The sequence below is a fragment of the Balaenoptera musculus genome, chromosome 6, assembly GCF_009873245.2.
Source record: "Balaenoptera musculus isolate JJ_BM4_2016_0621 chromosome 6, mBalMus1.pri.v3, whole genome shotgun sequence".
Lineage (NCBI taxonomy): Eukaryota > Metazoa > Chordata > Mammalia > Artiodactyla > Balaenopteridae > Balaenoptera > Balaenoptera musculus.
Genome location: NC_045790.1, coordinates 30,356,256 through 30,371,695, shown reverse-complemented (window position 1 = coordinate 30,371,695; position 15,440 = coordinate 30,356,256). Strand labels below are relative to the sequence as shown.

The 15,440-nt window shown below is 45.6% G+C and overlaps 1 protein-coding gene across 6 annotated transcripts in view; it reads left to right on the top strand.

Moving 5' to 3' along the window:
- The window catches only part of DAPK1 (death associated protein kinase 1), a 211,395-nt gene that overhangs the window by 2,286 nt on the left and 193,669 nt on the right, over positions 1-15,440 (top strand). For 4 of the 6 annotated variants that reach the window (XM_036856617.1, XM_036856615.1, XM_036856616.1 and 1 more), the window contains exon 3: positions 9,680-9,775. The exons of the other annotated variants lie outside the window; for them this stretch is intronic. In XM_036856617.1, coding sequence (XP_036712512.1) covers positions 9,680-9,775 — 96 coding nt within the window. The remainder of the gene's footprint in view (positions 1-9,679; positions 9,776-15,440) is intronic. 6 annotated transcript variants of the gene reach the window in all.

Sequence of the window (15,440 nt, the reverse complement as noted above, 5' to 3'; positions counted from 1 at the left end):
TCAAAATATGTATTTTTCCGTATACACCTGATGTCCTGATTCAGTGCTTCCTGTTTCCCCATGAAAAGGAAATTCAAAAATACCCACACCCTAGATGACCTTGTGAGAATTGTGAAAGTTGAGTTTAACTAAAATTTTTTCAAGTGCAAGTAATAGTTCAGAACAAAAGCAATTTTTAAAAAGATACTGTATCAAAATATTTCTGTCTACATTTAGTATGGCCTCAGAACATCACTGGGAACTTGTGCTTAGGGGGAGCTTACTATATATTGGAGATTTACTGAGTGAACAAGTAAGAAGGAAAGCTCTCAAAAATATTTCATGGATATGTTTATTGTTAAGGTTTAAGAGTATGTGGTTGAAATACTTGGTTTAACTAGAATTAAGTCACTTTATTCCTGTGGTTTTTAGCAAGATGAGTGGTACATGGAGTTTTCCTTTGGGAGCAAGGGAAAAAGGCAAAAAAGTATGTTTAAATTCTGTTTGTGTAGTGTGGCCTGATTATATGAATTCTCTTATAAAGAAAGATGATTAAAAGTAGGTGAGATGATTGCTTTATAGGTTAAGTATGTTGACCTTATTTTCCTTAAGATCTTTTGGTAGAATTATGTGTTACGAGAAGGAAAAATAATGAGGCCTTCCTGTGGCTGGCGGGGGAGTTTGTGATCTTTATTTCGTGGGTGCGTTGACAGGCCCTCTGCCTCTGCGATGGAGAGCAGTTTGCTCATTTGTCACTAGATTTTGCTTTGATTTTGGCTCATTCTACGTTTCTGTGTATAATTTTCTCCCCACTGTGCAAGACTAATTGACAAATTGTTTATTGAATAATTTAATTTGTGTGACCTATGAATTTGAAAGAAGTGCTTTGAAAAACTGGGAGTTGGGGATTTTTAAAAATAAAGTATACATGCCGATGTGTCTGATAGGTCTTTTGCTTTTGTTTAAAAATGCAGTAAATGGTTGATTTTTTTATTTCGAAGTTTTTTTCAAGTCCTGTGAATTTTATGTCTGCCAGGAAATAGCCACTTCCTGAAAACAAATCCTGGCGTAAGATGGACATATAGGAAAGATGCTGCTTCATGTGTCACTGAGAGAAGATTGGGAGTAGAGGCAGGAGCTTAGTAGCGGAAAATGAAAATGGGCAGATGCTTAACACAAAAGCAGGCTTGTTCTAAGCAGTGAGTTATAAACAAACCAACATCTACGATTTAAAACTTCATCCACATATCTTTAGCAGTAATCTACATAATAGCTACTCACTTACCTTATAAATGGTCTAAGACAAAGTCCATAGCTAGAGGAGGGAGGATGGGTTTTTGAACAAGTAGAATATAGTATTTTGATTATTACTATTGTTACTTTACTTTTAGGAAAACAGAGAGTATGTGTGTACAAGGGTGAGAGTGTGCGTGTGTGTGTCTGTCTATGTATATTATTGTGTATACTGCCCAGGTGTACTGTAAAAGCTCTCTGTCAACTCTAAAGAGCTTTATAAAGTATTATGATTATTTGTAGTAGTGATAGAGCAGACAGACCACTGGACAGATATTCTGGTCCAAAATTGGCTCTAGAACTTGCTAGCTGTATAACCTTGAATAGGTCACTTACCATCTCTGACCCTCAGGATCTTCATCTATAAAGTGAGAGGCCTAGTGCTTATTTCATGGCTGTTGTGAATACCAAGTAAAAGAATTTTATCAGCAGTCAAGAGTTAAACAAATATAGATATCATCAGCAGGACTGGTTGAGACATGTGAGTATTCCAGGCATGCTAATAACTTGGTTTGCAACTTGATATTCTTTTTTCTGTTTACCAATTTGGGGAAGGGAGATCCTGTGGGAAAAGGGTCATGGGGGAGACCCATTGCTGACAGCCCTTGGCCTCTCCACTCTGATTCTGAATAATGCAGCTCTGGCCTTGAACTTGCACACCCTTCAAGTAGAAACAAGTCCCTGCAGTGAAAAGGACTGTCATGGTTAGAATATTGTTTGGTGACCTGTGTTGACTCCAGGAGGCCCTTTGGGTCTCACCCTCTATCCCAGGAGGTGGAACGAAGAACTGCTTCTGTCACATGTAGTGGTTTCTGGGAGGGGTTCTTATAAATGCAGATTTCTCCATGTGCTGTTACACTGGGTCATTTTAATGCCCCAGGTGCCTTAACATCTCTTATCAATTGGCACTCGGGGCAGCTGAAGCCCAGCTTGTCCCACCATCGCACTCCAGTTACATCCCTGGCTGTGGTTCAGCCTAACCTGCGAGCCTCTTGGCACCTCTGTGAACACCTCCTTCCTGAGAACTGGCCTTCTTTCTCTTACACTGTCTGACCTTATGTGATCTGAAGACCTGGGTCCCACCTCCTGAATAAATCTCTCCACAATGATCTCTCCCTTTCAGAAGCCAAATGACTTGCTCTCTGAAGCACTCCACTGGTCATGACCACAGACTGCCCCATCCATGCTCCATCCTTGCTTTGTGTTGTTAATATTCTTGTATGACTCCATGTAGCCGGCTTAAAAGTTCCTTCAGGGTGCGCTGTGGGCTCTTTAATCCCCTGTGGGTGTGCAATGTGCTGTGTAATTCTGGGCAAAAGTTTAATCGATGCCTGAATAGGCTAATGCAGGCCGGCAGGTACAATATTGAGACCAGAATGGGGATTTGAGACGCAAATGCTGATGCCGGTGCTGAGGCCGATGGATGGTGTGTAGTGTGGGACAGCCCGGCACACTCCTTTGGGAAGTGGGGAGACACCTACGTTTGCAGGATGCTATATGAATTAGAGGCAGCGGCTGTAAACATCTCACACATAGTCGCTGCCTCAGATATTAGTTTTAATAACCTCTTTTCCCCGTTACAGCATTTACCACAACGCATACTCATTACTTGTTTGATTATCTGCTTTCGCCACAGCTTGTCACAGGGTTGTGACCTTGGACTTGCTCATCATTTTTTATCTCTTATGCCTAATTAGGTGCATGACGTAGGTGCTCAATAAATGCTTTCGGATTAAATAAATGGATTAATATTTGTAAAGCACCATGAGTACACACACATATGCACATATATATGGTTACATGTATATGGCCCTCAATGAGTGATGACTCTGGTGGGGATGAACTTAGGATATTAAAGGCTGAAGCTCATCAAAATAAAAGCTGTTTTTCCTTTTGCGTTCTGTGGCTGAGTAAGGTGCACAGCAGCCAGCATATCCAAGCACAAGATCAGTTTTAAACAAAACAAAGTGGAGCATTAAGTATTCTACATTTGTTTGGATGGTTGCTGGAAGCTAATAATTTAAAGTTAAAACATTCTCATTTTGGCATAAAATCCAGAGGCATTTTAATTGACGTGAGGAACTGTAATAAACCCTGACAGTCTGAGTACATCTTTCTGTTGGTTTACTGTGAACTGCAGGAATCAGTCCTAAGACTGGCAATCCCGTGGGGATGGGAGAGGGAGAGACTTCCCAGCGTGTTTTCTCCTTGGAAGTGGGACTCGCGGGCTCACGAGGTTGACTAGTGAGATCATCCTGTAGGACCTCCCTGAATGTGAGTTTCCTCTTCTCATTTCTGCTTCTGTGTGCCCTCAGCTGTTTCCTCTGATGGGAAAGACTGCAAAGGTTTAAGAGAGGTAAAGTTCAAGTATATGTATTAGAGGTAACAATCAGGGATTTTAAAATTTTGTGCATTATAGGGAGGTCTAATAATAATCTTCTAGCATGTGAAGGGAGGGCACGGTGACAGTAGTGAGTGGCAGTTGGGTTGAATGCTTGCTTGCCAGCACTGGGAATGCACCTCTGGACCACCTGGGGACGTAGAAATTAGGTTCACTGGGACCTGGTGGGACATACCATCAGGAACATAGGGTATGGAGGCGCTAATTGATGGGGAAGCCAGGGAACGTTGAAGCGGCCTTTTTGGTCCTCCTGTGCCCTTTTACCCTAGGCTTGTGTCTCACCCAGCCGCTTAGGAACCTAAAGGCCCCATAGCGTTGGCACGCCCCTGCAAAGCTGTGAAAAACACAATAAGCTTACAGAGATGGATGCTCAGATGAATTTCAGTAATTGCAATACAGGGTTATATCAGAAGAGGTGACATTATCAGACGTATCCTGTGGTCTCCCAGCAAAGTTGTAACCCCAGAAAGGTAGAGACCATTTCCTTCAGGCACTGGGGTGGGGGTGGGTGTGTGGATACCTTCAGAGATGGTGTGGTCGGGGGATGACGGGTGAGCAACAAGGTCAAGATTAGGTGGTCTGACCTCTGGGACACCCTGTAGGGGAATGAGTTATGAACTTTCACCCCTAATTCTACCCAATTGCAATGTGTACCTAACCTAACCTAATCAGGCATTTTATATGCATGAAATAAAGCATGATTTTAATGGAAACATATTTCTGATCAGGAGACAAAGAATGCCACCTGCTGGTAGAGGGGAGGGGCTTTTGTTGGTGAAGGGTAGCCCAGGACCCTTGGGCACTTAGACCTAGAGGAAGCTGAGCAGTCAGTGAGTCCTTCCTTCTTGTTTCATCCCATCAGTCCTTAGGTCAAGTGGTTTTCTCAAGGTAGCTGGCTATCAGGTAGAAAGAGATGGACCTAGACTCCCAAGCAGGACTGTTTTCATTATATTCTTCACACTACTTAGGATTTGGCAATTATCATTTTTTTGGAAGCCAGATAATGTTGATATTGAACAGAAGTGATTTGGGCAGCCATCTAATGCCTATCCATCTTAATACGTGCTTGGAGAGGATGGTCAGGAGTAACTAGTAACCGCTTCATGGTGGGTTTTCATTTTCACCACATGAAGAGGCTGACGCTTTGAGTTCAGAACTCTGATGGGCATTTGACAACACATGTGACCTTCTTGCCTTTTCCAAATGGCTTGTGCCCCATAGTTATGAATGGTGCTAGTACATGCCGTAGTTTTACCCAAGTGCCAAAGTTCATAATTTAGCTTTTTAGAAAGTTCACAGAACACTTTCATTATTATTTAACCTTTGAGTCATGGAATGTATACTAGTCTGTCTGGTTTAAGGCTGGGGTGTGATTGTTTGAGGCTTTATGTGGAAGGTGATAATTGTTTTGCTTTGGTTTGCTGTGGTAAGTCATCACAACAGAATGCATCATCCCTCAGCCTTGAGAGAGATTATATGGTAGTATAATTATTTATAATAAATCCAGTCTATCACTTTGTTTACATTCTAAATTAGTTCCTGTAAATGTACAGTTAGGAGAGAGTAGAGGAAAATATGACTGACCTTTGGTTTTTCTACATCATCTAACAAAAATGGGTTTAAAAATAACTTTGTCTAACTAGTACATCTTTCTTAGGTAAAACAGAAAGTGTCATATCCCCATTCTAGGTTTAATGTACTAAAAGGATTTTTACAGGGAAAAGTCTGAAACCTGAAATAGTTGGTCTTATTTTCAATCCCAGTTCAGAACAAAACAAAACCAGTCATGTGCTGGTAACTAATCTCTGGTGATAACTGACAGGTGTGATCCTTAGTGACTCTTGTTTATCGCTTCTGTCTTTTGGAGGTGACGTTGAGAGCTCGTGTGGCTTACAGACCACACTGCAGTCATTTAAGTATAATGTTGCTAACCTCTGAGAAATGACCCCGGGGCTTTCCCCTATGTCCTACCTGTCGACATTCCAATTGTCAACTTGAGAAATTTTATTCAGTAATATAATGTATTGATACATTCAGAGATGTCAGGAGGGGAAGGAGGCGGGGAGAAAGTTGTTGATTTTTCCCTTTATCAAACATTCAACTTTGGATGAGGAATGTAATGTTTGAATAAATGAATGCTGTGAACTGCCGATCTCTGGTGTTTGAAAGGTTTATATTGATGGTGCTTATATTCATAAGCCTGATGGTTTTCAGCTGGGAAATTTAGCTCTGTGTGTGGACTCTTGTGGGACACATTTTATTTTCGGTCAAAACTGTCTGATTATGAGTAAATTATAGAATAAAAATTTAAAAAGCAAAAAAAAAAAAAAAAACTGTCTGATTACTCCTTCTTAGATATAATGTGATGAATGGGGCTGGTTTTTAAATATCTCCGGTACAGTTGATATCGTAAGTTTTCACGTATAAGGAATGAGTGAATTTCCATTTTTTTCCATTGTTAAATAGTTTTTTCTATAGTTCATTGTTTTCTACTTTTGAAACCATGCATCCCTTCCCTTTTTAACTTGTAAGGATTGTCAGGATTTTCGAGACCTTACTTTGGTCCTCCATGCTCTTGTTCCTGGCCCCCCAGTGTGGAATTTTCCAGTTGCAAAAGAAATGTAGGAGAGGTAATCAGTACCTTTTTTTGGTCCCATCATGAAGAGGGTCAGATTTCCCTCTGAACTGCCTGTCTTTATGTCCGCCTAGCAACTCATACCACCGTCTATGACCAGGCTGTATACGCAGGAGGGTAGGTACGACTCAGGTGATAGGACAAAATAGTGACAGAGGGATACGTTGGCGCATAGATGGAGCGGCTTGGGGGAGAAGAGGTCAGTAGTTAGTACTGATTCTGTTCTAATGTTTCCGCCCTCCTTTGAGAAGCTCTTCTAAATTGTTTTGCCTCCTCTGGGTAGAGCTCAATTTTTTTTTTTTTTTTTTCATCTGTGGTTTATGGGTAAGCGGCAGAAATATGTGTCTCTGGGAGAGTGATGAAAGACTGCAGCCTTTTGAGTGTAGTATTTAATAGACTGAGAATTGCAAGCTGCTTCCCTTTACAAAAACAAAGCTATGGGCACTGTAGGTATATGAATACTGTAGAGAATAGACTTTTCACAGCTAACTGCTGAAGCTGGAAATGCTGAATTACACCTGATACCCAGAGGAGCTGTCCTGAGAAATTTGGTAAGCCAGAAAAAGTTAAGAAGTTATTTGTTATCTTAAAAATACTATTTTACTGGTACATAAATCAGTGTAATTGAAACCAGATACTGCCGGGGGTTTCTGATGTACACTTGGAATGTGAATATAGAAAGTTATCTTTCTCAATGTTGTCTTTGCCACTCAGAGTGTCTAGAATCAGCATGTGAACTGCTGTTTTTAATGCCAGAAACTTCCACCAAAATATCCTCAGGAGCTCCCGTCTTTGGATAATCACAGGTTTATTTCCTTCCCCTTTCATGGCTGGCTTACACTTCTCTGCAGACCATAATTGCAGTGGCACCAGTGTGCTCAGGACAAGGCCTGGCTGATGTAAGGCACCTCTGCTCTTGTTTTCTCCCGAATGTCTCTATTTCCACATTGTACAATCAGAGTGAAGTAGAATCCTCACCTGTCATCCCATTTGGTGGAGAATTTATAAAATGACTGCTTGAGACCTTGTTCTAGGCATTTCTTTGCCATGTAATTCAAACTAGCTTTGGAATGGAGGGAAGATATTTACAATTTCCCATTTAGAATTGATAAGGTTTGAGCACCTGGCCGATATCCCCCCTCAGGAGCTTCAGGAAGCTGATTCAATTGTTTGGGAGAGGAAGTGAATTAGAACAAGTGGAATATTTTCCAGGATGAAGTTTTATCAGTCTTGCTTTCCTCCCCACCCCTCCCATGGCACAGAGAGATAGGAAAGCTTGGCAAATACGGCAGTGGACAGGCAAGTCGAGGTGGTGTAGAAGCATGAAGTCCCTCGGTTTTGCTAAACATGCTTCGGGCACTGAATGAGTATATCCGGTTTTATTAATGTTACCAATTAATATGGACCATCCTTTGTAGGCCTCCTCTTCAGAAGCAACATTCTCTTTCATGCAGATAATTAAAAACATTTTTTTTTTTTTTAAACAAATTGAGTATTTTAATTATTTATTTATTTTATTTATGGCTGTGTTAGGTCTTCGTTTCTGTGCGAGGGCTTTCTCTAGTTGCGGCAAGCGGGGACCACTCTTCATCGCGTTGCGCGGGCCTTTCACTGTCGCGGCCTCTCTTGTTGGGGAGCACAGGCTCCAGACGCGCAGGCTCAGCAATTGTGGCTCACGGGCCTAGTTGCTCCGCGGCATGTGGGATCTTCCCAGACCAGGGCTCGAACCCGTGTCCCCTGCATTGGCAGGCAGATTCTCAACCACTGCGCCACCAGGGAAGCCCCAATTAAAAACATTTAAAAAAATTTTTTTGCACCCACAGGGCAAGGTCAGGCAGAGCAACCGCGGAGCAGGACCCCGCGTCCCGGCGGGTCTGGGCTCCCAACATTCCCGAGTCTCTGGCGCCCCTTCCCCGCACCCTCGTCTGACCCCGCGCCCCAGTGTGCCCTTTGACCCCGTCTAAAAACGTGTTCTGAACCAAGCCGCCGACGGAGGAGGGACCCACAGCGACCTGAGGGACCGCTCTGCCGTGCAAGCGCCGCGGCGCAGCCGGGAACCCGCTGGGGAGGCGGCGGGGAGGCTGCAGGACCTCGTCCCCAGGCGCAGCCCGCCCTCCGCCCTCAGCCCACGGGGCCGGGGTCCTCACCGACCCACGCGCCCAGGCCGGCCAGAGGAGCGACGCGGTGGCGCGGAGGCTGGTGTCCTCGCCGACCCTGAGCCGCCTCCCCTCCGGCCCAGGCTGGGTGGGCGGCAAAAAAAATTTTTTAATTAAAAAAAATTATCTGTATTAGAGACAAGTTTTAACCTGGAGAACTAAAAAGCGAATGCAGAGTGAGCTGGCCTGTTTCGGCCTGCAGGCTTCTGTGGAGCATGTCCACGGCTAGTCGTGCAGATTCTCTCTTATTTCCTGTATCCCTTAATGTGCGGTAAATAACTGGCCACTTGGTATTATTTTACACTTGGCTTGTTCATGTGATTCTTGTCTCTCTCTGAATTGTGAGTTTTCTGAGAGTAGAAAGCATGGCTTTTTGTGTCTCTTACATGGGGTGGGATTCAGCTAAACGCACAGGAGGCTTTGTTTATTTGCCTTATGAAGGTACATGTCCAGGAATTAGAATGTGGTTCAGAGCTTTTGACCCAAATCCCTGACTCCACAATTCACTAGCTGTTGCCTTGGGAAAGTCACTTGACTTCTGAGAGACTCAGTTTTCTCATCTGTGAAACGGGGATAATAATCATACCTACCTCATAAGGTTGTTGTGAAGACACACGCAATGCGTGTAAGGCACTTGGCCTAGTAGCAGGCACACTGTAAGTGCTGGAGAAGGGGCGGCTGTTTAATAAGACAGAGAGCGCAGGAGAGACTGAACATGCTTCTGGATCCTTGTCACCGGGGTCCTGCCTTTTTCTGTTAGTTCCTCATTGCCCCACCCAGGTTCTGACCTGGTCTCCCAGGGGCGGGGTGGGGGTGACGGCCCTCTTCTCCTCAATTCCATCCTTCCTCCTTCTCTTCTTTTCTCCTCTGTCTCTCTCCCCATCTTTGGCTCAGCCCGCAGGGTGGGCTCATTCTACCAAGTTTGACGTCTCTTATGTGATCTGCCTTTCTAGCTGCCCGTTCCGGCTGGCTCGGACCCAGGACTCGGTTTATGTACTGGGCTCCCTGGTGGGTCTGCCCGGTAGCGTGGTCAATGATTTGCAGAGCTCCTGAGAAACAAGTTAGCCAGGAATTGAGCCGTGCATTTGAAAGTGGGCTGCTGGAGATGGGGCTTACACGGATGCCATTGCAAAAGTGCACCCAGATGCCCCTGGAAGAGGGAGGGAGGAGCTCATGTCAAGGAGGGTCAATTAAGATGGGAAAACATGCTTTCAGGGAAGCCAGGACAACTAAAAGCTGCACAACAGCCGGGAGAGAGCTGCTCGGAAATGCTCAGAGGGACGGTCATCCTGGCGTTATTAAGAACCTGAGGTATGTCAGCACACAAATTTATGTTTTAACAGGGTGTACTGTAACTTCCTGAAAAGTCAATTTCATTTTTCTAGCTGCTTTTTAAATGAAAAAACTGTCTTAAGCAGCCCAATAAGAGGCTAGGAATTTGATTGGATGAACAAATCATTGATTTTTCTTACAGATCTTTATGGAAGAAGGAATCTGAATGAGTGTGAGTTCCATTCTGAGATGAACTTGCTGCAGAAGGCAAGACGTACGGCAGGTCTGAGCCTCCGTTCAGTTCTGACACGTACTGATTTAAGATGTGAAAATAAGTGTTTGGCCAAGCCAGAATTGCCTGTGCCAAGAAAAGCCTATTAGGTTGGTGGCTGAAAGGCTGAATTGTTAGGATTTACTTAATGGCGAGGTTCTGCCAGCTGCTGGGAGTGAATGCCCACTTAGGCGTTTGAGTGCATCCTTTTTCCCTGGACTGGGGGCCCATTTGTTCAAGGAACATGGCGGTCGCACCAGAGGCCCCTTTAAAGGATGCTTCCTTATTCTTTGGACCATTGAGTAGAGATATCTGTAGTTTATAAAAGTGACATTAGATGCTCACAAATTTGCAAAGGAAAATGCCCAGAAATTGGGTTTATAAGGTAAGTTCAAGTGAAATATCAGGAAGTGACAATGCTAACTATAAACAGGCAACATAAATAGACTGTTAAACAAAAGTGTCGTGTGAACTGTGATATCCGCCCGTCACATATTCATTCGTCCAGGGTTGATTGGACTTCTGAATGATAGGGCACTGGCTGGGGTGTCAGGCAGGACCGTTTATCTCAGCAAGTTCCTAACCAAGTAGGGCAGACAGACTTTATACAACCAATGATAATAGAAAACCTAAATAAGGAGTGAGAGAAATTAAGTATGAAAAACTGTTTCTGGAGTTCAGGCAAGAAGAGGCCATTCTGACTTGGAGGGTTCATTCATTTATTCACTCATTCATTCAGATTCTTGTGGGGACATAAAAACATAAGCAGGTGGGTGCCTGAGCAGATATGTGTGCGCACGCATGTCTACCCATTTATTCCCTGGAAGAAATTGGAACTCAGACATGGAGGAGGAGACAAGGAAACTAAGATTTACTGGGAACCCGTTTTAGACCAGGGGCTGGAGGTAGGTATTTAATCCACATTTTACAGATGAGAAAACCGAGGTTCGGAAAGACATTGGCCTTGGATAACGTGTTTAAGATGGTGGAGGCAACCATTGGACACCCAAAATTGCTAAGTCATGGCTGGAGATTGGGTGATGGTGGTAGGGCTTACCCTGTGGCCTGTTTCTCTGCCCTGTCGTGGAAGGGAGAAGTTTAAAGAACTTTAAAACATCCAGGGGCTTCCCTGGTGGCGCAGTGGTTGAGAATCCACCTGCCAATGCAGAGGACATGGGTTCGAGCCCTGGTCTGGGAAGATCCCACATGCCGCGGAGCAACTCGGCCCGTGAGCCACAACTACTGAGCCTGCGCGTCTGGAGCCTGCGCTCCGCAGCAAGAGAGGCCAAGATGGTGAGAGGCCCGCGCACCGTGATGAAGAGTGGTCCCCGCTTGCCGCAACTAGACCCTAGCACAGAAACGAAAACCCAACATAGCAATCAATCAATCAATCGATAAATCTTTAAAAAAAAAAAATCCAGCACAGCGCCTGGCTCATACAATGTGTTCAATACATGTTTCCTTCCTTTTTTTTTTTTAAATAAATTTATTTATTTTATTTATTTATTTTTTACTGCGTGGGGTCTTTGTTGCTGCACACGGGCTTTCTCTAGTTGTGTCGAGCGGGGACTACTCTTTGTTGCAGTACGCGGGGTTCTCATTGCAGTGGCTTCTCTTGTTGCAGAGCACGGGCTCTAGGCGCACGGGCTTCAGTAGTTGTGGCGCACGGGCTTAGTTGCTCCGCGGCATATGGGATCTTCCCCAACCAGGGCTCGAACCTGTGGCGCCTGCATTGGCAGGTGGATTCTAAACCACTGCACCACCAGGGAAGCCCGATGTTTCCCTCCTTTAAACTAAAAGTTCTCAACCTTGGTACTAGTGACATTTTGGTAGGGATGATTCTTTGTGGTTGTGGGATGTTTAACAGCATCCCTGGCTTCTGCCCTCTGGATGCTAGTAACATCTGTCCCCACCCCCGCCCCAGCCCATTGAGAACCACTGGGCTACAGGATCAGGGCAGGGAAGTGTTAACAAATGGACCTAGGGGTTGGAGCGGGTAGTAGGCAAAGAGGATCCTGCCCCCAGTGAGCAAAGAAAGTGCCCCTGAAGGAAGGTATTGACCTTGGGTGTCCAGAGCTTGGGAAGGAAGAGAGGAGGCTGCAGATGGTGTGAGCCAGAGGTCTGAGGCAGGTGTTGTCTTAGTCTGGCTTTTATGTACTGTCCCTGGAGTGGGTGTGTCTGCTGTTTCCCAGAGGCGTGGAGTGGCACTGACAATGAGTAAGACCTGGAGAGACTTCCGGATGTCGCTCGTCCAGTGTGGTAGCCACCCATGACCAACGTCGAAGTTTCTGCCTTGCCCCGTCCTGCTGAGCAGGCTGCTCTGAGTCATGGCTCGGCTGGGTTCCCATCACTGCCTGACCTCAGTCCACCCTACTGTCTCCTAAGGGTGGCCTTCTGCTGCTGTCTCCACGACTCTGTTTTTAACCTGCTTAATAGCTTTGTGTGTGTGTGTTTTTTAATGCTGATTTCTAATTTTTAGTCAAAGCTAGATAACTCCTTGCTTTTTATTCACTTTTCATTCTCTTAGGCCCCACATCTTGCCTCTCCAGCAGGCTGGATGGCATAGCATGCTGTGTGACTGTGGGGAACCCATATAGCTTAGTTATTGCCTCCAATACCCCCTCTTCCCAGCAGGGGGCTTTTAAAGGTGAAAAGTCAGGTCTCAGGATGTGGCAGGAGGTGTGAAAAGTGATCTCTGCCCTCTCCCAGCTCCCTGGGGGAGGGGCACTTATACGGAAGTCACCTGGGGAAGCTTGTCAGTGGTGGAGGGTGTGAAAGGACAGGGGCTGATTTGGAGGGCACGGTGGGGAAGGGAAATGGGTCAGTCAGGGTGCTGGCAACAAATGAGTCCACTCCTCTTCCCTGGTGGCACAGTGGTTGAGAATCCACCTGCCAATGCAGGAAACACGGGTTTGAGCCTTGGTCCGGGAAGATCCCACGTGCCGTGGAGCAACTAAGCCCGTGTGCCACAACTTCTGAGCCCTTGTGCCACAACTACTGAAGCCTGCGCGCCTACAGCCCGTGCTCCGCAACAAGAGAAGCCACCGCAGCGAGAACACACGCACTGCAACGAAGAGTAGCCCCCGCTCGCCGCAACTAGAGAAAGCCCGTGCGCAGCAACAAAGACCCAACACAGCCAAAAATAAATAAATAAAATTTTAAAAAGAGAAATGAGTCCACTCCTGATGGTCTAGGTGAAGGACGGCCAAGTACACAGTCTGGGAAGCTGATATTGTGCCTAGGGCTGAGCTGGGGCCGCTGAGGAGGGCCTTCAGCACATATGCCACTTTGGGGAAGACACACCCTGACCTCTCCCTCCTCCTTCCTGCCAGTGCCTCCCCTTAACCCCCCGCAGGGAGCAGGATGTGGGGCAGCCTCCAGCTGGGCAGAGAACAGTGAAGAACAGATTGGGGGGGGTGGGGAGGGTGGTGTGTGGACAGATGGAGGAGATGCAGAGTAACCAGGAGAGGGACATCCGCTAGTGACAGCTGTGAAATAGCACTGCGTTTGCCATGCAACTGCTCCCCTCTGTTGGTGCAGGTGATCAGAATCTGTACTATCACTGTGAAGGATCCTCCTCCCTACTCTGAATACTGGGTTTATATCCCATTTTTCCCAGGAAGTCACTTCTGACCATCCCCTTTCAAAGTGTTCCCTCCTCTTGCAAACTCCTGGATATTTCCTCTTTGCCACAGTCATCCAGCATTTAGACTCTCCATGTTGCATTGCTGGCCATATGTGCATGTGTGTGTGTGTGTGTGTGTGTGTGTGTATATCTGTGTTTATCTTCCCTAGATTATAAGCCCCTTAAGGTGTCATAGTTCTTTTGTTCCCAGCATCTTTCACAGAGAAAGTATTCCAGAAATACCCGTTGTCTTAATTGGTCATATCACAATATTCTGAAATGAAGGACTGTACCATAGTTCCTATGAGTTTTAAAGGTGGATAAGTAATCACTAAAAAGTTCCTTAAGATGCATAGTATGTTTTCATCTTTGGAATAGCCCTGGGTAGCGACAGCCCTGTAAAGGTACAGAGTGGGTCCCAGTTTCAACTGCTAGCTGGAGAGTAGGATATGGACAAAACGGCTATATCGTTTCCATTGTACAATCTCCATTGTAGAAATCCTGATGATTTCCCCCAAATCTATTGGTACTTTTTTTTTTACCATGTTACCTATTCTCATTGTATGATTTTTTTTTTAAAGAAGTATCTTTTTTTTTTTTTTCTTAAAGGGAACGCTATTTATTTATTTATTTTGGCTGTGTTGGGTCTTCGTTTCTGTGCAAGGGCTTTCTCTAGTTGCGGCGAGCGGGGGCCACTCTTCATCGCGGTGCACGGGCCTCTCACCGTCGCGGCCTCTCTTGCTGCGGAGCACAGGCTCCAGACGCGCAGGCTCAGTAGTTGTGGCTCACGGACCTACTTGCTCCGCGGCATGTGGGATCCTCCCAGACCAGAGCTCGAACCCTTGTCCCCTGCATTGGCAGGCAGATTCTCAACCACTGCGCCACCAGGGAAGCCCTCATTGTCTGATTTTAAAGTATGGGGGAGTCTTGTGGGAATACACTGGGGTTGACCCCCTCTCAGTTACTGAAGGGAAAGTAGGTACTAGAGGCAATAGGCACCAGCTGTTGATGTGCCCATGTCACAGCTAGCGTGGTTCTTAGAGAAAGCAGCACATGTTTGTGCTGAGTCTGTGAACAGGGCCTCTACAGCACAACTGTTTGCCCTGGAATATTTGCAGTTTAAAAGTGAAAACCATGGGACTTGACGTTAAACCTTTCTGCAGTCGGCAGTCTCTTCAGTACCATCAAATTTGCTCTCTTTTTTTTACGATGCTGGAAAACTGGGGCTTCAGAAAGCAAAAAGGAAGTCTGAATATAGAATTGACTTCTTCCCCAGTAAATTTTAATTGATTCTAGTGCGAGTAGAAAGGTGTATCATGTGTTCTTAAAAGATAGGATTTAATTATGGTTTAAAATTAATTCTCTAGAAAGTGCTTGGAGTTGCACCCAGAGAGAAGAAACAGAGGGCTCTGGTAGAATCGTGTAAACGGATTGATGGGAAAATGGGCTCCTGCTGCTGAGGGTTTGGGAGCGCTGCCAGCCTTACGACTAGGTGTCAGTGAGCCTCCCCACTCAGGGAGCAAGTGGAGGGACTGCCAGCGTGGGGGAGCCCTGCTCTGAGGGGGCAGGGACATCTGGAGCCAGAGCAGTTTCCAAAGCGGTGCAGCTCTTGTTTCTCGGGTAGCATTCCTTCCTGTGGTAATAAAGAGGTTACAGGCGAGAAGACAGCTGCTCGAAAGCCAAGGACAGTTGTTGCGAGCAGGTATTTAAAAATCAGCCACCGTGGGATGGGAGGAATCAGGATACTGGAGACAACTAGGGTTCAACTTTATGGCTTAGAGTTTCTTTTTTGACCCTGGAAGGCAGGT